The sequence below is a fragment of the Poecilia reticulata genome, linkage group LG13, assembly GCF_000633615.1.
Source record: "Poecilia reticulata strain Guanapo linkage group LG13, Guppy_female_1.0+MT, whole genome shotgun sequence".
Taxonomy (NCBI): Eukaryota; Metazoa; Chordata; class Actinopteri; order Cyprinodontiformes; family Poeciliidae; genus Poecilia; species Poecilia reticulata.
The window spans coordinates 15,510,682-15,533,939 of NC_024343.1; the positions used below are offsets into that span (position 1 = coordinate 15,510,682).

A 23,258-nucleotide genomic window follows, 5' to 3' on the forward strand; every position below is an offset into this window, starting at 1 on the left:
ATGCAGAAAGCATGATATGTAAATCTCTGTGTTATCTTTACAACACACTGCGAATAGCAGATAAGGCTCCTCACTGTGTTGATTTTAATATCATACATATCAAAACACATTGCTGGTAGTGATGAGTGAGGAAAAAAAAACATGTCGGTCAGCAAAAGAAAAAAAAAAAAAGAAGGAAAATTAGGCAGCAAATCTAACCAGGATGCATTCTTGTCCATTTAAATGCCTCACAAGATTTGTTGTAACATTCACAAATGATCTCCTCTTCTGGACATGTTACTGAGAAACCGAGTGGGAAAAGGCTTAACATTTGAAAAGGAATTACATGGAAATTCGTTTTTGCACATGATAAACTATTGTACAGCAGTTTTTAGGAGGTAGCTGATTGATGTCATGGTAAACTTTGAGTTTAAGGCAAGATTTCTGCTTCAAACTCCTCAGCATCAGAAAGAACATGCACACATTTATCACAAGAGATGGCGCAAGAAAATCACTAGCTTGGACAATTTCTAGCTAGCTCAACCCTGAATGACTGGTTGGAAACTCAAAGATGATATATTTTTACGATCTTTCGTTATGCCATAAGAAGTGTGAGCGGTTCACACAGCTTGTCAACAAAACTCTTTGGTTTTTTAATGACAGGAACCAATCAAAGGGACCAATCAAATCCAATAAACCTTCATTAACGTGGTGTATAATGGCAGAGTTTACGGAAAAAGACAATAAAACAGCATAAAGAATCAGAATCCAAAAAGTGTAACATTTATCTAAAGTTTTAGACGTTTCTGTTAAAGCCACTATAACGGCACCAAAAGCCCTCCTTTCTTCAAAGCAGACTTCTCTTTCAATCTAAATTTATTTTCCCCTTTAAGTGTACTCCTTTCACCTTCAAAGAGCCATCCTGAATATTTAATTTTGTCCTCTGGCACATCAGTTCCTCTGCCAGCAGGATAATGGAGATTGTTTGCACCAGGAAATGTCAGCTGAGCAAGTGTTATCACAACTCCCCGTGGTACGATTCAGCTAACAGTACCCAACCACCATAAAGAAAAGTGCAAGATTTGCCAGAAGTAGCGCCCAACTGGGAACGGGACTGTGTCTGATCAGCAATGTGGACAGTAGCTGTGATATTAAAGCGAGTGCTTATCTGAAGAGTGATCGACCAGTCTGTGCTGTTTCACTCAAGCAAACAAGGTACATCGTACAGCACTTTACATTTTGCATGGGCTTAGGCAAATTATGTCACTGAAGCATTTGAAATTAAAGAGTCTTAACCTAAAAGTTACTTTACCTGCCTTAGGCCTTCCTTGCTGTTCTGCATGATCCGCAGGGCGTAGTTGGACCTCTGACCTTTGCTGTTGAACTCGATGTGTCCTGTTAGGCCTTCCAATTCTACCTATCCAACACAGAGAAAGAAGAACGTATTTCCCACCACTGCGATATGCATGGAGTTTGTCTATAAAGCCCTGTGTCTTAATGCAAAGATAGGATTAATCATTTATAAGTGGTACACTAAATGAAAAGGGCTAGATCAATTAATTTCTAGTGAGACTACATTTGAAAGCACTCTTTAAAATTGTTTACCTAGAGTTTTCTTCTTCATTAGCAGCAGTTCCAACATCAAACATTGGTGGGCAACGCGTCAATAAACAGGAGTAAAGAGGCCTGAGGGTGAGTCTCATTTCACTCCTCAGAACCAATTAGCACCATTCAAAACATTTGAATACTCATGTCAAGAGGAGGGTTTGTCCTGGTTATTTGTATGTGGAGACCGGGTGAAGGGTCAATGCTGTCTGTCTTTTCAAATTGAGTGGTTTACCCTACAAAAGAATGACTAAACGCTGCATAGACAAATAAACTGTCTCAGTATGTTTTATTCCACCACAAACACCATAATGATTAGTCTGATGTACTGCAGAGGCTGTGTTGTTCACAGATGTTTTCTCATGAGCCTTGTTAACTTTTAGGAAAACTTCACATACCTGAACTGAGCACTGCTCTCCTTAAATCGATAGGCGAGTGAGGAAAAATTGTAAACCCTGAACGTTCGGGCAAACTTTACCATCTCTATGCATGAAAGGGTTATGATAATCGTAGACCCATAAACAAAGGAGAAACTGTTCCCCCAAAGTGGAAAACATTCCCATGTTAAATAAAAAGCGGGGTGGAATGAAGCACAGACTGTTACAGGTAAAATAAGAGTCAGATAAATCCTAAAAGATTGAACATGTCTGTGGTGTGAGAAGCCTTGGCAAGATAATCGAGGTGTAAGATGTTTGAACAGATACTTTAGTTGATGTTGCTCATCGACAAGTTATAAAGTAAAGCATTAATCATCTTTGAATCAAAATACTGCAGGTTCAGTTCCAGCTTCATGTTGGTTAACATGAAGTTACCAAACCACAAGTTGACTACTGGTGTTTAAATGTGTGCATTTGTGAGTGAAAAGGGTGAATGTGGTTGAAGAGTGAAGCGGTCTGAGCTTCTAGTATGACGATGTAAATAAAGTATTTTGATGTACCATCGTCTGGCAGAGTAAAAGGAATCGGGAACCATTAGAGGAATCTCAGTTTTTCACAGGTGTCTTGCAAAACAGAACCCAGGATTTGTCCATAAAAATTTTTAATTGCTTGATTGATGTTAATTAATTGAATAACACAATCATGATGTATCCATAAATTCCTGTAGTCTCTTTGTGAAATAATATCAGTGTCAGAATGATACTACGAATGTAAGTGAGAAAGTTTCAGTCTACGGTGTGATTACACACTCATTTAGTTTCTTTGAGCAAGAAAGACAAACAGATTGATATCAAACACGTCAACTTTAAGGATTTTAATCCCATTCAGTCATTTATCTCCAACAAAAAACCCTTCACTTCACTGACAGCCCATCTTTATCTCTCCTTCATTGTCTCTCAGAGTAATGCAGAGAAACAATAAACTGGCTGAGTAAAGGGAGACATTATCCTCCGTTGTGCAGATCTAAGAGGTAAAACACATATTACATTGTAACAAGAGGTGCAGTAAGAGAGAGCTTTGCAAATTTGCATAAAATCAGAACTACTACTTTGAGCACAGAAGACTATCCAGAAACTTTGGGGTATAGGGTCAAAATATTTGCTGATGTGCAACTTACTGAGCAAAAAAAAAAAATAGAGCAGTGTAGTGTACAAAAAAGTTCTAAAGTATTCAGTCGCTGATAGTTTAATATCGAGCTTTGAAGTGTTAATTTTGCACATAAATCTACAGTGTGTAAAAATCTATAGGTGATAAATCAAACTAAACATAATTAAACTGGTCACTATGAGAAAGTAGCATGATTTCCATGACCACAGATAGAGGCACCAATGTTGCCAGTGAACTCAAGATTAATACCTGTGCACAGGTACAATCACTTGATAAGTTATCAGACTACTGACTGTGCCAGAACCTAAAAAGAAGAATTTTATTTTCTGCATGTATTTACTGTTTGATCAACCAAACAGCCTGCTAGGTAAAAACACGACCAAATGAAGAGGATAACGTTTTCCTTAAAACTGGAAAGAATCGTTGCCTTAATTTAGCTTTTAGTATGTTTACTTAAAAACAGTGTAGGTTAATTGTTGATGATTGAAGACAACAATCTCCTCCATTTTTAATGGTAAAAATATAAAACTCTGTAGAAACAACAATGTGGCCTCTTGACTCAATAAAAAGCCTGTTAGTCTGTTAACTGACCATCTATCTATCTATCTATCTATCTATCTATCTATCTATCTATCTATCTATCTATCTATCTATCTATCTATCTATCTATCTATCTATCTATCTATCNCTATCTATCTATCTATCTATCTATCTATCTATCTATCTATCTATCTATCTATCTATCTATCTATCTATCTATCTATCTATCTATCTATCTATCTAATGTACTGAAAAAGTAGGTCACTCATTAAGAAAATTTGTTGAACACATCACAATATCTTTGTGTGACAAACGCATATTATTATTATTATTATTATTATCATCATCATCAAATGTAAACAAATAAGTATAAAAAAGTGATGCAGCTTTTTTCAGCATCGCACACAAGGTTTGAGAGCCCTCACCCTTCGCACATTTGGAAAATGCAACATTTAATGAACATGTTTCTGGATACTTTTTATCATCGTCAGTTATCAAGCTGTTGCTTGGTGTTATTGGTGTTGACACTGTCGTCTCCATTGTAGAAAGAACACTTTTGATACAACAACATGACAGCTGTAGTGTTGCAGAGCGGTGGCTGATCTCTTTAAAATGTCATCACCATTATAATGTTTAATCTCAGAAAAACGAGTTAAGAAGTTTGCCGTTATTTACTGTGGACGTATCTGACCGTTTCTCTTTCTACAAGTCTGCTGCTGTGTTTCATGAGCCGAATGTGAGTTTCAGCCTCGTCTCTTCGCTCTTCAGCAGGTCTGTTTGTTGTGCCTTTCTCCAGAGTAAGAAGCAACACACCTAATCCAGCTATTTTAAATCAATTACAGGATGAAAACCACTTAATTGGTCTCCTCTCTGCAGCTTTGAAAAGGGCACAAAGAACACAAGCATATGGAGAAACAGGAAGACAAGAAAAAAATGTGTGCAATTAGCAAATGCACACATGCAGAAACTTTGAGGAGGCTCATTTGACTCAAAAAAAAATGCAAAAAAATATATATACATTTCCTAAAATTTAAAATACTCTTATAATATGCAGGTTCCTCTACTGTCAGTTTCATCATATCCATCAAAGTTAATCTTACCATCCTAAGGTAATTCATGAGGCTCGTGCCGTGCTCCCAGATCTTGGATGACTTGCAGGAGAGCTGAGTAGCGCCGACGTTCTGGCTACGGTTCAACTCCTGGACCGCTGCAACCACTGCGTATACTGCATCAAAGAACAGGGCTGACGAGAGCTGCAGAGGAAGAAGGTGAATCTATTCTTACTACACACACATACACACACACACAGAAACCTGCAATAACTCAAAGTGTTACACTGAGTGCCTTTTGGTTGGTGAGGGGTTAAACCGTTTGCAGACTGGAAGTGATATTATTCCATTAGATCATGAGAAAGAGTCTGATCTGCTGACAGCGATGAAAACCATCTCTCTCTCTCTTGCGGTGCTTCCTATTTCTCGAAGAGACTCTGTCCTTCCTGCTCTCATCACCAATGAAGCTGGCACACCCCGACTATTTCAATTACTGTCTGCCGCTCTCAGTGAGGGCTAAAAACAGTGGGAGAGGCAGCCTTTCCTCTCATCCCCCCTGAACAAACAGCCTCATCGTCACCGCCGCTCCATCCCTGCTACATACAGTTAATTAAAATACCTAATGCCTCTCATAAGAAGCTTATTTAGGGGTTGAGCTTCATAGTTCTTTATCTGTTTAATGGAACAGAAGATGAAGTGACCCAAAAGTTGGGGGAGATATCGATAAATGTAAATTAGAGTAAAATAAATGTATGTATGACACATTAAGGGAGTGTGCTTAACTAAAAACCTTCCTATTTAAAGGTGACATTGACGCAATCTATCCACCGCATAAACAGAAGAAAAACACTTGACAGTCCTGGTGCGACTAACTGAAAGGTTCAAATACTAAATGTTGTGCAATGAATTTGTGGGACCGTCGGCAACCTTTGCCCCAGAGAACAAGGTTTCAGTAGATCTGACATATAGTTTGGAGATTGTGTTTGATTTTAAGGTTTGGTTTTTCCATCGCCTTGTTTCATGTCTGGCATTTATGTTGGTGTGTTAAAATAGAAACAGGCGCTATGTGGAAATAATGTGGATTTTTTTTAGAATAACAAGAACTGACACATTTTTTAATGTGTGTATTGCTTTTGACGCCTGACTGATTTTAATGGTTGGGAAACTTGTTAGGGTCAAGGGTATGGTTTCTGGAAAAGAACGGGATTTGACCTCTGAACCTCTGGGGGCAGCAGCCATTTGCTCCACCACCCGAGCCACTGCAGTGCTATATGTGCCAAGTGATCATCTGGGAATTCAGTTTCAACCCTCCATTTGTCTAATTATTAGTGGAATTAATCAGAGAGCAGGTCAGCCTGTCAGTTCCTCTTTCAGTTTTAAGAATCCCACAAACCTTTATGAATTAATCTTCACAGAGTGTCTGCACCAATGCGGTTTGTTCTGTTTGCAATTGTCAAAATGTTTGCATCTATTTATTCCAGCAATCTAAGGTCAATCTAAAGCTGACTTGTCAGACAGGTAACAACACAACAAAACCATAAATTAATCCGAATCACTTTTTAATAATGCCTGACATGCAGTACTTTGACTATTTTCACATATCTGAACTGTAAATTATGTAAATTTGCTGTAAAATTAAACAAATTTTTTTCTTGTAAGCTGTACGCTCAAGCTTCATTTGAATAATTTAAACAATGTGTTCATATAAAATTGATTATATTACATCAATTCTAAATTATACGTTGCAAAATGTGGAAGCAATTACATAATAGTGGGATAATACAAGACATTTTCCTTGAACAATATATAATATTCTAATCCTGGGGAAAAGAACTGAAACACCATAACAGGTCTTATTATTTAAATTTAACTCTGTGTGTTTTATTCAGTCTATAGCTCACAGTTTGCCTATGCCCACCTTCACTTAGGTATTCGATTTTTGTCCACATTTTGACATAAGACGGACTGTCAAAAAAACATTTTATTTAGGTAAGCATAATTGTTATTTTCCCCTTGTTATTCCTATGACATACAGCATCTGTCAAAATAAAATTTATAAAAATTACAAATTTGACATAAGATAAGATTCCTCAGTCCTATTTTTCACCTTACAATATCTAACGCCCAAATGTTGTTTTTGTTTTTTTTTAACAAAAAGTGGTTGGAATGCATCTTTAAAATCTCTATATCTAACTGGGACTGTATTATTATAGACTTAAACTTTTTTTTTATAAAACCTAATTATTTTCTTTTGAACAGTTATTGATCTTTAAACTTTCAAGCTACCCACCCACATGTTCTCTTTTAAAAATAACGGTGCAGGACTTCGATTTTACGAATGCATTAATGTCTTATTGAAACTGGTAAGGTCATCCGTTTGCGTTTTTTGAAAATGTGCGAGAGTGAATTAACAGGGTGTAATCACAGTGCATGTCTAACTGGGTTATAATCAGTTTCTTGCTTGGCTGCTGTCAGCTTGCATCCTTGGTGGTTATTTGCTAATTAACTAGAAGCCCTAATTGCCGCAGGCTCACCAAGCATCCAAGTGACCCGCTGTATGAAGAAGACACTTTTTCAAGCTTTGTATGAATTATTCCTAACCTGTTTCACCACACATCTTTAATTAAACTGACGGCTAGTGGGTGCATGCATGAGACCAGTTTCTCAATTTGTAGCTTTTCTTGCTTAAACAGAGAAAATTATGTTCAAACTAAAACCCTGAAGCTATCCATCTGATCTGAATTTTGATCTGAAATGTAACAGAATTTTCTACAATGTCTGAACATTTGATGATTTTCCATTTATTTTTTGCTCATGCTATTGCCAATTTTTTTATTTTGTTATCACTTTTAATTTCAAAACTGGTGTAAGTGGTTGAGGTTTGTCAACTTGTTACGTTCTTGTGCAATTTTTTCACACACGGTTCATTCTTTGCTCATGATGCCATCTATTTAGTGAAGTTCACCAGTCATCTAAACTTTTATCATTTGAAAAGGTCTAAATAAGGATATTGCATAATGTATACAATCACATGTTTCAAAAAGAATTTAAACCAATTCAGGATTAACCAAGTTTAATTTTGAAACGTTATAATGTCTCAGAATGGCATTGTGAACAAGCAGGAAGTCTTGTCGTTACGGCGCTTCCTTGGCGTCTGAGAACAGAAATTCGCTCTCATAGCTGGCATAGATCCTGATGTAACGCTAAGCTTCTGATTTTATGACCAGGCTTAAAGACAAATGGATGAGAACGCCGCGTCTGGAGAGCCTATTAGAAAGTCAGATAATGCTTATAAATTGTAGTCTCATAAACAGCAGTTTATGAGGGCAATTTACCATGTTTTATTTGGAGACTTTGAGAGTGAAAACTCCAACGATCCTCTTCTATAAACTAAGCATAATAGCAATGTATTAAAAAGAAAATATTTTAGAAAATCTGCTTGATTAAGGCACGCTGTATTCAACAACAGCCGCTTTAAATGAATAAGTATATATTTTTAAAAACAAATAGCATTACAGGATATAGCTAATACTGAGCTCCTAACATTTTTGATAATTTAGGACAAGGCACGTTCTATGATGGGCCGTTAGCAAGGAAGAAGCTATTATATAAGTAATAAGGTGGTGCTAAGCAATGCTAATGAGTTGTCTGGGAAACAAGAGCAACACGTGATCATTCAGTGTCTTTGCTTGTTAATATGTGCAACATATTGTCTGGAAAGCTTTAAAACGTCCTGTGTGGAAATAACGAGAACTATTAACATAGTTAGACCAGGACGTTCAGAGCAGAAGCCCCAGATGTTTTATGAATGTCCTTCTGAATTTATGAAGAACTTAAAAATACATATCCATCAAAAAATCCTTTCAAATTCCATGTTTACTTAAAAAAAGAGATGTAGTCACGCACTTCTGAGACAGTTCATTTCCTAAGTCACAGAAGAACAGTTGAGACTTGTGGAGGAGAAAAAAGTTCATTTTGTTGCTCCGCAGAATCAGGTTGGAAAAGAAAAGAAATTTTATCCAGCTCAACTCAATAAGGTCTGAAAATGTTTTTGTCATTAATCATAAAAATGTCAGTATGATCTTGTCATAAAAAAGTTCAACAAATAAAGTAAAACACAACTAAAAGTTGCAAAAAGAGCAAATGTAAAGGTTTTTACACATCTCTGATTATGCTTTGCTTTGGTCCAAAGCGTCAGACGTTTCATTGGGATCCATTTGTGCTCAAGAACTGATTGGACCTAATTTCTGGGCGTTCCATGAGCTGAAGACCTCGCCGACAAAACTCTCTCCTTCAATAAAGAACCGATCCCCACTACAAAAGCAAGACCTGAATCCCAAATCCTTGACTTTGGAGCCAACCTCCAACTTAGACACACAAGCTCTGAATATTTTCCTTCTGACCTGCTGGTCTGGAAGAAGATTTATTTCAAAACCTTCAAAATGCTCACTGGAGAACTTTGAAAAAGTGGTCTATAAACCCCATGTCTCCGAGTTCCCATAGAGATGAGAAAGTCTCTTGATGCGTCTACCTATGAGGTCTGCAGTGGCGACCTCTCCATTCCTCGACCAGAAGGGAACTTTACCTGGTTTCTCCAACCCAAAGGACTGGAGGTTCTGAGAGCCTAACTGGGATTAGCCAGCTCAACCTCGACACCTGCCTGAACAGTTTTGGTTTCCAGAAGTCTGATTTCCAACAAATATGTTTTCCTTCAAAAGACTACAGTAAATCTTTACTCCTTAACAGAAAACATTGCAACAATTGGGGTAAGTTAAAGTTGTGGCAAAGAGATTGCAGCAGATGGCGAGCTAGAAGAGCAGCAATCAGTGATAAAACATATATTGAGAAATTAGCTGTTTTAACCTAAAATAACAAATAATATGTTTTTTTAGCATAGAAGAAAAGCAGAGAGCATAAAACTTGCAAGTTACAGTGTGATTAATATATAGCTGCATCATTTTTATGATTAAAAGATGGAGGGAACAGAGGGCGAGGTGTTTAATTCATTTCCTCTCGACTCCTCTGCTAAGAGGTCACACTTTGTTCTTATGGTGCATCTCTACTGTATGCGAGACGATGTTATTGGGTCACTAACCGGAGTGCCGGCAAAGGGCGCGTGGTCACAGTTCTCCTGCCAGGAGCGATTGAGGCTCAGCACGAATTCCTGGAAGAAGGGATGCGTTTTATTGAAGACTGAAAACCCGACAATGTTGACCCGCTGGTCAGCCACATCATCCAGTCGCAGCAAAGTGAATTCCTGTGAGGAGAAAGGAAACAGAGAGAGAGAGAGAAACGGTCACTGAAGGCAGGCAGCACACTTTAATTGAAGCGGTTGTTTGCTGCCACCATTCACCCTCATTTGTTTAAATTATAACAAATGATATATCGAATGGGTGTCAAGGTAAAAAGGGCATGTGTTCATTAAACAGGTTTACATCCAGTTTTATTTGTGTGACTCACTTTCCATTAACTTCCATTATTTTGGTTGATTTGACGTGGAACAGCTGCAGCATTTTATGCATTTTCACCATTTAGGCAGACATCGCTGCTCAAAATTAAGCATATCCCACTGCCACATGAATTTCCTCCCATGGAGGTCACTGTACAAACAGTGCTGAAGATACACTGGGAAGCAAATATGTTGGAATTACCTGCTGATTGACGGAGAGAGACTGTGACAAACTAGAGAGTTGATGGGAAGCTGATAAAGGACACCGAGACCTGTGGATAAATGGGATGGAAATCCATTGCATACCAACATCTTCAAGGTTGTGGAAAAAAAATGTGAAATAGAAGTCATTTGTTATTTTGTTCTTTTGCTCTGGGGACAATCTTTGCCTGGGGAAAAGCAGTCAGGGGACAAGGTGAGAAATGAGGGAGTGCAGGAAAAAGAGAGCGCAGAGGTGTGACAGCAGATGGACGTCTCCTGAAGGTTAATAGAGGTGTCAGAAACCGGTTCCCCCTCAGGTGGCGGCCATCGCCTGTCTTCCTTTTGTGTCGTCGACGTTATGACAGCCGGACCAAGCCAAGTCTAGCTATCTGCCTGTTTCCCACCGAGGTCAGGGACTCGGGAGATAAGGGTAGTTTGTGGGGATGGTAAATGTTGAAGAGGAGACTACGATAGAGCTGACACCGTGCGGCGAGAGGTGACATGATGTGACACTGGAAACAAATGGGAATGGATGCAAGGAGTTGGCTGTTAGCCACTGGAATAACACGGACCTTTGACACTGTTGTCTGTACAAACCAGTAACTCCTCAACTACGACATAAAATCATTGTTTTGTTATTAAATGACTAATATCCACCTTCTATCACCGTGACGTCATGTAGTTTTACCACAACAAAGTAAGTTTATCTGCATTGAGTTAAAAGAAAAAGTCTTCTTGAACCTGAGATTTTAGGTCTTATTTCATTGATAAATATGGAGAATACATGGGGGTTGTTGTCACTTGTAGAGCACAGCTGAACTTTATCTACAGTTCATCAGACTCTACAGAATAAAGAACACTGAACTCTTGAGTTGAATCAAATAATATTTCTTAAATAGTGGTTTAACAAGTGTTTATGCCAGCAGATTGTTGCAGCATTTGCAGTTTTTTTCCTCACTTTTCCCTGTAAGCGGATGCATCTGTTTTTACATCAACCAACGCAGCATATGTCACCCTAAAGGTGGAAAAATGTGAAAAATGTCTGAAATCAGGTGTCTTAGTTTCATATTTACATCACAAAAACTCATCTTTATCTCTGGGATGTTTACACGTTTTAGATGCAATATGAAACGTGATGAGCAACACATTCTTTTCAATTTATGCAACTTATTCAATCTGTCCTTGTCTTTGGTTATCTGTAATTCTAACTGATGCGTCAGCTTCAAGAAATGCAACGTGCAGTTATTTAGCATTCACTTAAAAAGAGACGAGGACTTAGAATGATATTAGATCATCTAATTTGTAGGGATTTTACAGTTTTCAATCAATGCCTTTGAGCTGCCATCACATGCAACTGTGTGCAACACAACGCAGAATTTATGGTGCAGAGAGAAAATGAACTCAAACTGGTCCAATAACTGTGCTCTGCTCCCAAGCCTTTTAAATGCTGTGAAATGGCCAAATACTAGGATGAACTCCTAAACTCTTTGTGGTGTTATAATAAATAGCAGAACTTGGAGGGCAACATTAAAAAAAGACCAAAGCGAAAAGAGAAAAATAATGAAATGCTAAGATGAAAAATATAAATAAGTAAAGCCTGAGAAATCTGAAAACGTTACCCAGAAACTCTGCTAAGCTTTGAAAGATAATGAAAGCCTACGAAGGTCATCAATTTCTAATTAGCCTAAAAACATAAACATGAAAAACATAAAAATGACCCTTTCCTCTTTTAGAAGGACACAGACAAGGCGGTATTAAGTAAATCACATAAAGGACATTAACAGACAAAGAGTGAATAGGTTCATAAATTAAATAACAGACAAGCAGGAAAGGTGGAAAAAAGCTCTTAGACCACAAGAGAACTCAGCATGAGTCACTCCACAGTGGAGTAAGAAGAGACTGAGCCGATCCGAACACGGATCAGAGGAGGGCAGGAGGAAGCAGGGAATATTGACTTTGAGTGGGAGGCCTATTATCCCCAGTGCTAACCCCACAGAAACCTGTGAATCCTAAATGTTTAATCATGCTGGCAAGCAGCAGAAAATTTCTTGTCTTCATTCAAGGAGATGGTTGGATGGAACTTTGTTAAAATGTCGGCGAGTGCTGTCCACATGAGACAAGGGAGAGTTTAAGATGGAGATCTAAACCTTTTGAATTAAAGATGGATACATGCAACATGTGGAGGATGCTTATCTTAGAGAAGGTAGGCATTTCTGGAAATGAAATATAAGGCGCACTTTTAAGCAATAGGTCTTCATAAGGGTGTAATCCTCGTTCATTGGGAAAACTGAACAAAAAGGTGTTCCTTTTGGAGACCATTACAGCAGCCAGGTACAAATATTGACATTTACATGATTGAAAGCACCCAGATTCAATTTTCTTCAATAATAAGTACACTTTCCAGGCTCCCTTTGATTCCCCAGAGTCGTCCCGCCTATGACATCCTGCTGTCACTGAAGGGGTTGTTAGTCTGGTTTATTTCTGCCGGGTGAAGTGCACTTGATTTCGGTGCTGAACAGACCATTCCCATTTCTGTCTGATTGTACCCAACAAAAGGTGAATAGTCTTTTACATGAAAAATCATTGGGCATAGATTTTGTTGAGAAAGTAGCTCTGACCTCTCAATAAAGAAAGACATTTTTTATTTTCCCCACCAGGTTTCACTGTGCCTTGAAAAAGTATCAAAGCTTTGGACTTTTTCAAACAAGTTCCCAACCTTAAACTTCGGTGTATTTAAAGGCCAATTTAGAGAGACCAATTAACCTAACAGTAATGTTTTTTGGTTGTGGGAGGAAGCTCATGCAAACTCCACACAGAAAGATTTTGGGATTCAAACCGAAGACCTTCTCGCTTAAAGGCTACAGTGACTCAAACTGCGTAGCTCTATGTCTGTGTAGGTGTGTCGTTCAGTTCTAATGCAAATTTACAACTACAAAAACTCAAAACACTACCAATTTTGAAAGACAGACCAACATCAAATAGTGTACGTGTTTGGGGGTTAATTTATTGATTCGAGTTTCATTATTATTCTAAGTTCCTGCTTTCAGTTCATGTTAATCATTAGAGGATGTGGGACCTTTGAGACAGTGTCTTCTGTTCAGCCTGCAACAATAGATCATAAAGTAACTTTTAATTACAATAGCTCTAATATAAACTCTTACGTATGTTATTCTCCAGATCACCAATATTTTGTAAAAAACATAAAAACAAAACTTAAATTCCACAGACCAATTTGAGTCTAAAGAAAAAAAAGAGGGCTAAAACAGAGCTTATATGTTCGAGGAGTATCTTCGGGACAACTAAATCCCTGGTTAGACTTCAATCACTTATGCAAACATGTCAGAATACAAGAAAAATCCTTTGATATTGTTTCCTTTAGACTTCCTCCGTGTTAAATGAGCCCTTAAGGGGCCTCTTAAAAGCCTTTTGAGACTGTCCATGTAATTACTGACTAAGTATACTTTCATAGATCATTAAAGTGAAAGCTGTGCAAATGGAGCTATCATTAAGCATGTCCCTGAAGAGGGACTGTATATTGCATACATGCATATTTCAACACGTGTAAGCTGGTGTTGCAGTCACAAAGTGAGGGGTGTGGCTACAGACGTCTGCAAAGAGTCTCAAAACCTGAGGCCGAGAAGCAAATGCTAAACAAAATCCAAGGTCACCGAAATATCCTAGAGTTACGCCTGAAAGAAACTAACGTGCTGCATTTGTGGGCTTCCAGGGCTCAGAGCTCGACATGCGAGCACATTTAAATTCAAGTGGTGCCGTGCACAAGCACACGCAGAAGCACATCACATCAGAGGACATTAGACTGGTGTGCATTCATTTTCTATGGATTTAATTATATGCATTCCTTGCCAAATGTGACCTTTACCTTAATATTAAGTCCACACTGGAACTGGCTAAAGAGATTTATGTCCCCGTTGCATGTGTAAAACACGGAGACACAAGAGAAATGGAATCGGACGCTTTACTGTAGTTAGTTCATTTTCTTTTAAATATATGGACAGCAAGAAGTCTGCCTTAAATAACTTTTATACTGGCTTTTCAGAATCCACCATGTGACAGGATCATTTTTATAGTTGGCTCGCCACCCAGGGGGGCAGTCTGTCATTGGGTGCCACATTTTCTCTACCTGGACGTGTTTGTACGATCCAGGATATAAGCTATAGAGGGAATTGAAGGGATAAGTGGAAGGGCAACTTCATCATATGATAACTAAAATCACGATAGTAAAGTAGCTTTTAAAGACAAGAATATCTGTAAATCTAATAGTGCAATTTTTCCAAATCTTGTCAACTGAAATTAATACTTACCACCGACATACCTAAGACTTAAATTACACTCTATTACAAGCTGCTTTGTAAAATATTTCAATATAAAATGGAACCGTCAACATTAAAGTACACTCTTTCCATTTTTTTTATTGTCGCCACCATTGTGGTTGGTAATTGAAGAGGTATTGTAGTATTTTTAATAATCCCCTCACTCTCTTTTCAACACACAGAAGGCTTTTTGTATTACAGCACGTCTTTGAGGGAAAATATGGTCTCCAAACTAAATTCAATCTTTGTGTTCCTACTGTGTCATAAATCCAACCATAGAAAATACAGCTGAAAGGATATTGTACTTCAGGGGTCTCCCTAGCTCCCATAATCCTTTGTGAGCCCTGAGAACTGCTGAAATCTGCTAAGTTTTGCTAGCAAACTAAAATAAGCAAAATCACGGACATGAGCAATGCTTGCATTGTAAACAGAGAGAAAGAGACGACATATAGGAGAACAGTTTGTTCCCGTTGTAGTTCACAAAAACCAGAGGCGGATGGTAAAAACAAACAGCAGACGAACCGACTCTCAACCAATGAACAGGGTGTGTGAATCGAATGACAATAAGAAAACAGAGGGAGGGAAAAAAATACAGCCGAAAGTTAAATCAATTAAAATAGAGAGGAAGGTGAGACATAAGCTGGCACAAGTGAGAGCTTAAGAAGCAGTGGAGGAGTGAAGCAGAGTGACAGAGCAGGGATGAAGGAGGGGTGTGGGAATGACAGCATGGCCGAGGGCCCGTGACACCGACTGTCACCTGGAGATCAATCAACAGTTTGAACGTGAGCCAACCAAGCAAAAACTGTTGCTTCATCCTCTCTTCTCCCTCTGAAAATCAACACAATATGGAAGCCTCAACTTTAGCTGTCTTTCCATTTCAGCTCCCTTTTCTGTTCTTTAGCAGCCCTTTTATCGTTGCAAATGGAATTTCACTTTTGCTCGCTTTCTGGGACATCTCACTCTTTTCTCATGTCTGCCAGTCATGTGACTGCGCACAAACCATACCGCTATAAAAGATGTCCAAATATGTGACCACTGGTGTTTGGAACAATATAGCCGGCTTGAGCAGTGACTAATGAGATCCCAAGAGGACTGATTCAGCTGATAGTAGGATCCCAAGTTATAAAGCGTGCCTCTCCTTTACCCCGCTGCACTCTTTTCCCATCACACAGAGAGCATTGGTATATTTCCTAGGAGACATTCTTAAAATATACTAAGGGAAATTCACCCTTTCATGTGTTCAATCTCGTACATTTCAATTGCTCAAATGAAAGGGACAAAAACATTGTACGAAAGAAACAATTTTTAATACATTTTGTGAATAAAACTCAACCATATTCCCTGAAATGTGACAATATTCTCAGATGTAGTGTTGAGAGGCTTGTATTTAGTATGCACAGTGTGTTTTAAGGAACAAAAGCTGCTTCTATTTATCACATTTTTCATTGTGAATTTCAGTGGTCTCTGTATTTCAATGAGCTTGAGTAATCTTAATACTGTCAAGGGAAAAAAAACTGTAAATACATTAAAATTAATGGATTTTATTGTTGGTGAGAATTACCAGTCATCTGTGTTACATGACGTAAGAAACATGATAATTTCACATTAGTCACAATGACGAGTCACAGTGATGTATGACTCAAAATTACCATCCATCCTTCCATCCTTTGTCCTGAGTATTAATTTAGAAAACTCAAACGGTACCACTGAGGCATACTTATTTAGCTTTTCTCATGGTCATCATTGACCATGGTACGTGTCAGTGATATTAAAGCGTGAGGGTCTTACGATAGAACCTGTGGGAGAACTCGCTGCCCCCTGCAGGTTGAAAGTACTGTCATGGAAGAGGGCATCAGTTCATCAGGTGTGAACACTTTGAAATCCTTTGCTAATTCTCCCATTTGGTCCACAGGTCTTACATGTGTACATCAATCAGTCTAATTGCCTCACACCTCGTCATATTTGTGCGTCAATGTTTAGTACGCGTTGCCCTCTTATCATCCGGGGAGAGAAATGTGAAGGTGAGAAAACTTTGATGAAATGTTTCACGGACTTTGATTTAAGATTTAATTTGGCTTATAGGTTGTTTTATTTGAAAGGTCCTCATGAATAATTTCGGCTCACCAGCGGAAGCATAAATAACCCTTCTGTTTTGAAAGATTACGTTAAAGTTAATCTACGATCATTATTTGATATACAGTCACATTAGACGTCTGAAAGAATTACGACGCAGCGTAGCTTTAAATCCCCACCTCACCACCTACGTCCAAAACAGCCATGCTCATGGGTCAGAGTTTGTGTGAGGGATCGCACATCCTCCCCTCAGGTTTGTTTTTACAGAACAACCTTTGCGTGGAAAGTGACGGGCACCGGTTTACGGCCCTGTTTACTCCCTACTCCACCTTTATAAATGAAGCCTCCTTGCCATTGCTTCATCAACACCTGTTTGTATAACTTTGATGCGAAAGTTATGCAAAAAACAAAACAAAAAACCCCACACAAAATGAAAACATTTTTACCTTTTACATCTGCTGTTCAGTTTTATTTAGCCATGCTAAGGATCTGCTACGGTCATTACAGTTGCTGACAGAGAAATTAAACACTTAATTAAAACACTAAATAACGCTAAACTTGGAAGCTTGTTTAGAGATCCAAGCAAAATCCCAAAAATGCCTCCTCTGTCGACCTCTTCCAGTTGTCAGCTTGTATTATATTGCACCATTCCCACAAATATTTTTTTATAAAAAAACACAAATTGTTGGAGTGGTTTAAAAGAGACATCCATATCCATTGCTGCACTCTTGGATCTTCGAGCCATTGTTTTCTGCTCTGCAAAACGTGGCTGAGATAAAGACAGAGATGTCACAGCTGATAATCGTCAGTGACAATTTGAAAAAGGAAGAAAAATCATCTCTACTCTATCTAGTGTGGCAATACTGTGAGAGAAGAGACTGAGTCCAGTAGGCGGTGACGAGTAACATTTCGGTAAATTGCATATTGATTTTCTTAATGATAAAATGGTGATTAATGACATGTCTTCAGCTTCGCAGAGATGGAAGGTTATAATTTGCTAAAACCTTTCGGCCTGAAGCCGACCCTTGCACAGTTGCAAAATCCATTCCTACTGGCATGCTGATTATCTCCTAATAGCTGAAATGTTCATGCAGTGTTGTGGGCAATAAGTCATTTCATACTTGTATCAATTGCCGCGTAAATTCAGGCTGAGCTCTAAAGCCTCCTGCAGCCTCTTAATTACAATGTTCTCAGGGAGCATGGGAGGGGAGGGGCGGCGGAGAGAAGGAATATTACCCAATGTCAGACCTGTTATGAACCTGGATGTAATTGAAAAATTGAATAAATGATTTACCATGGGTCTTTTCTTTTTCACTTGATGAAATTCATCACGCCGCTCTGTATAACTGGACATGAAAACTGAGATTGAAGCTCCATCAATTTCTCACCAGTTGCAGTCGTTTCCATCTGGATACTTCACAGCGTTATGGGCGCGTGGAGTGAACCCAAGTCGTTTCTTCTGCGCAGCGAGATAAATTGCCAGTTGCATAATTTCTAGCAGGTCAGCCAGTTAAATTCACTTTGAGGTGACTGTGAAATTAACTTGTATTAAGCAGAAAATGTTGGAGCTGGAGACAAACCAACTTTGTCCTGATGCTTTTAATGGCTGCATGTGTTATATTTGGAAAAAAATTAACATTTCAGATTGTTATATGTAGAATTATGTCTGGCCGGTTACAGTGACAGCGGATTTGAGTTGCAGGGACCTTATGGTTGGAGTAATTCTTACGCTGGCAGAGGCCCAACACACCATCAACCTTGGAAGCCACCAGTGTCGGTCCTTTCCAGTAAGATACTCATCTTTATTTTTTATGAAATAACGTCAGTGGAGAAAGCTTCAAAACAGAAATACCTAGGGAAAAGTTATGAAGGCTTCTTTTAATTTTATTGCACTGCTGTGTCTGCATGGAGGAGGTCCTTTTCATAAAAATGTGTGGAGGAAAAATGATTAAAAAAACCCACAAAACACAGCATTCAATATGAAACTCTGCCCGTTTAAAATTCATTTTCTGAAACTAGATGTCTGCTATGTCCTTCAGTAAAGTACAGATTAAAAATAATTAATAATTATTGCACTGATATTGAGACATATCAAATTATTCCTATGCTTATGAAGTAGTCAGTCTGATAATGTATCAAATTATATTGTGAATCCTACCTTTTCAGTGAGCGTTTCTCCAATTTATGTGTAGAATATTAAGGAAAATGTTAGCAGTGGAAAAACAGCATATCTAAATATTAGAAGGCAGGCTTTTAACAATTACGCCATCCATAAGGTTGACCTTACAATCATATGTTGAAAGCTGTCTCACATAATACTTTGATAATATTGTACGCAATTGTATCCATTTCTAAATATTTTAAGTCATTTGAAAGATAATGCAAGTAGAAAGCATCTGAGTACATTTCCTGCTCTTAAAGGCAATTTAGGTCCAACTACATTTATTCTGTGCTCCGTTTGTAAGGCGCTTTTAGCCTTGCTAGCTAAGCTCTGTGGTTGGTAAATGTGTAGTGACAGGTGCTCACTGGGATCCTTTGTTCTAAAAGAGAGATGTTTTTTCTTCCTTTTTCATGTTGTGCTTTAAAACCAAGTTGGTTCTCCAGCTTAGTTTTCTGCTTTATCATACAACACAGCGTTCCCCTTAATGTACAAACACACAGAATGCTTGAAGTAGGAGGGAACCTCACACAACCTTAAAAACTTACTGAAGACCAGAATGAGGATGAGGGAGAGACACTGTCTCATCCTGAAGCTTTCCTGGTCTCATATTTATATCTTCCTCTGTGATCTTTAGTGCAGAGGGGAGGTGGCAGGGTGGTGCAGGGAGTCCTTTTGTGTGGGAGTGGGATGTGGGTGAATGGGTTGGAGGTGGGAAATTGTTGTTCAAACAGGTTTTACATTTCTGTGATTATTCACCATCTGATTCAACTGCAGTCTCCAACAAAAAGCAGTGAATAAAATATGACAGGGACATGCTGCTTACACATGATTATTCATCCAATTGTCCAAGCATTAATCACCTCATGATGCTATTTACGAAAGAGTCAACTGGTTTACTTACGTCTAAATACTGATACAGTATCACTCAGGCTTTTATTTCTACTTTTGGTGTATAAAAGTAAAATATTGTGCTGATTTTGTGTTAAAATGGGTAAATAAAAAAGAAAAGAAAAATCCCCTAAGATATACTGGTAAAAAATGATTCCAATAATCACAAAAACCTTTCCTTAAAATGCTCTTTCCTTTTGAAGTCCTTTTAAGGGAGCAACAGAGAAAATGTGAGGTTTTCCTCGAAAGCTCCCCTGCGCTCTTTCCAATCTTAAAAAGACAAAGTTGCACATATCAAAGGCAGTCATGGTTTGGTTACCAGAGAGGCATTTTTATCCCCATTTTCTTTTTAAATAATATCCTTTAATACATAATTTTCAGCAACTCTCACACATGCATTTCAAGAAGCAAGAGGCAACCAGTACAAAATGGTGCCTACAACTTTCAATTACAATTTTCAAAACTTCAAATGCGCCTCCGTCCCAACCCTAACACCAGAGTTAAGAGCGAGGGAAAATTATAGGCGTATTGAACAAATGTGTGTGTTGTTGGAATGTGTGGGACAAAGTTGGAGTAGGACACACATGCAAAAACGTCACACAGAAAAACTTCAATTGATATTTAAAGCCAAAACCTAATTGCTGCAAGTCACCAGAGTTAACAACTGTGCCACAATGTGGCTCCAAATTTCTGACATATATATTGTTTTATACTTCTGCTGTCGATTTTTTATTTATCATAATACGGTGGCTTGCTTAAACTCTGTCTCTCCCCAAAAAACTCCCCAGGATCTAATCCCATACTTTAGAGATAAACTAAATAAGAAAAAAAAGAGAAAAGGTTTGAGTATAAGAGGGTTGGGTTGGGATGGAGACAGATAGAAAGTTATCACCACGGAAAAGATGTCAGAAAATGAAGTCTGCAAGCCAATTCAACTTTTTATTGCAAGCCTGATAGTAAGCTGACTCAGGCGCTGGGATTAGGACAAAACCACGCTGCAACACAATTGTCAAGGCTGAGTCATCCAAACATCGGGCTCCGAGGGAGAGTTAGCTGTAACAAGGCTGACAAAGAGTAATCGATAAACAAGAGCTGCTCACACATATTCTGAGTCAAAAATGTGTGACGCCACACTGAATTATTTCAATTTTCTTGCGATTCAGTTTGTTATGCAAACATCAAACTGAAATCTGGCAAATCTTTAGCATAAAAAGATACCAAAGGATACTCAGTCTGACAGTTAACAAGTATCTTATTTGATGTTACATCCATGTAGGTGTAAAATACTATGTGATAAAAGAAGTAGTAACATGCTTCTTTTATCAGATAAAGTAAGCGTACTGCTTACTTTTTGTATATGGTAAAAGTAGCATGCTCCAAAACAATTCAGTATTTGGGAGGCTAGCCAACGCGGGCTGAAAACAAAACATCAGACCAAAAAATACATGCAGACTACAATTGTAAAACAGCGCATCATCTTTCATAAGTTGGAAAACTTAGAATTAAAAAGAATAAAAACAGGAATGTGGAATTTGGAAATAACTTAGTAAATAATAAAATGGAATGCACCAAAGTGCATCTGAGGTATAGTTTTAAATACATTAAAAGATAAGTCTTTATTTCACTCTATTGTAGTGAATCATCTGAAGCTCACAAAGCTATGAAAATAAGTTGAACTGAAAACATTAACTTAATGTTGCTCTGAAGAAGATCTGAACCTCTAAATAGGATGTGATAAATCAAGGACAGCTCCTCACTTGCATCTATACATGTATTTGTACCTGAAATGTTAAATCCAGACTTTTAGCTTGACAAATGTGCACCAAAGAAACAAAGCAGCCTAAGGGGGCAAAGTAGAATGTTTATATGCACATCTCTATGTACATATCATTAAAACGGTAGAAGAGAAAGTGAGACCACTGCCAAGTGCATGGAAAGGACAGACAAACAAGATGTAAAGATTGAACATGCTTCAAACATCGTTTCTAAGTTAAGAGGAAGACAATTACACAGAACAATAGCTTTGTGTCAATATTGTGGATCAAACTTAATAACTTGAACATCACCTGAATGTACACATTGCCAGAACAAAGCAAAACAAATAAAAGTGTGAAGCTAGCTGCCTGTGCTAGTCAAACAGCCCCTTGCTAACATTTTAGATCAAACCACAGCCATAAAAATGAGTTATAGTACTGACACACACAAAAAAGAAAAAAGATTGGGAAAGTATTAGAGAAATGTTCTGTCTCGACAGTATTTCATCGAGCAAATAATAACAGCTTCATAAAAAGCTACAAAAGCCACAGTTGTACTCGACATATACAAAGCATCCAGCTATGACTGCTGCTTGCAACAGCAAAGTAAATGCCAGAAATTGATGGTGAATAGTTTGTTGTAAATGCACACTTTAATGGTTGTTTCCTTTTCCTATGAAACCTGACAAAAACATTGCCTTTAAAGATTTAAGGACTTTAAAGATTTAAGTTATGTTTTATGTAAAGTGATAAAAAGATTTAGAAGTAACACAAAATTAAGTAACAAAATTAATTGTTTAGTATCAACAGACAGCATTTTGGGTTTTTCACTGCTTATGTTTAGATACATTTTAAGATTACTGAAACAAAACCAAAACAGGCTGGTTTTAAAACTGCAAAATTAAGCACAAACATCAACAGAGGTTCCTAAAGTTGGAGTCAATTACAGCAGCAGAAAAATGCGTTTACCTGACTGCAGAAGAGTTTGCGTTTATTTTTAGACCTCTCAATAGCGGGAGCACAATCAGAGCAGACCCTAACAAAGATGACATGTCGTCTCGGCATTAGGGTTGAAAAGCGGGGAAACATTATTCAGTGAGACATGCTTGTTGAGACATAATGATAATATTGGTTTATATTTTGCCTGGATGCAGCTCTCTGTTGTCAATATTCGTGCAGCTTATTACCTTTTCTATTACTCAGTTGATTGATTCTCAAACTCTGCGTCTAAACAGTGAAATATGAACTTTACATAAGCCGTGGAGGGGAATTAATTAAATCCCAATCACTTTCACAGTCACAGTGGTTGCTCCCCTGAAACTGTTTGAGTGACAAGACTTTTCCTTTTCTTTTTTATTTTGGTGACATAAATCTTATGTTCCCCAGAGCATTTAGGGAACAGTAAAATTCAAGTGTGTTATATTTATTTACAGGAACATGTCTGCGCATTCACATTTTGGGAAATGTGGGCGAAGATGATTTTCTTTTGTGAGCAATAAATTTGATGTGAATAAACAATACAATTCAACTGTGCACACCTGGAGAGACTCTAAAAGAAAAGAGGGAAAGGATGGAGGATGATAAAAGTAAGGAGGAGTGCTAGAAAAAAGAAATAGGTGAAATTACAAAAGGCACTAACCTGCTGCTGATAATTCTTACTAATTAGAGATGCAAACAATTAGTA

At 38.0% G+C, this 23,258-nt stretch overlaps 1 protein-coding gene across 6 annotated transcripts in view; it reads right to left on the reverse strand.

Annotated features, from left to right (window-relative positions):
- grik4 (glutamate receptor, ionotropic, kainate 4) overlaps positions 1-23,258 on the reverse strand; it is a 347,487-nt gene that overhangs the window by 67,055 nt on the left and 257,174 nt on the right. For all 6 annotated transcript variants that reach the window (XM_017308264.1, XM_008425649.2, XM_008425647.2 and 3 more), the window contains 3 exons: positions 9,813-9,974; positions 4,769-4,921; positions 1,292-1,396 (listed from right to left, as the gene is read on the reverse strand). In XM_017308264.1, coding sequence (XP_017163753.1) covers positions 1,292-1,396; positions 4,769-4,921; positions 9,813-9,974 — 420 coding nt within the window. The remainder of the gene's footprint in view (positions 1-1,291; positions 1,397-4,768; positions 4,922-9,812; positions 9,975-23,258) is intronic.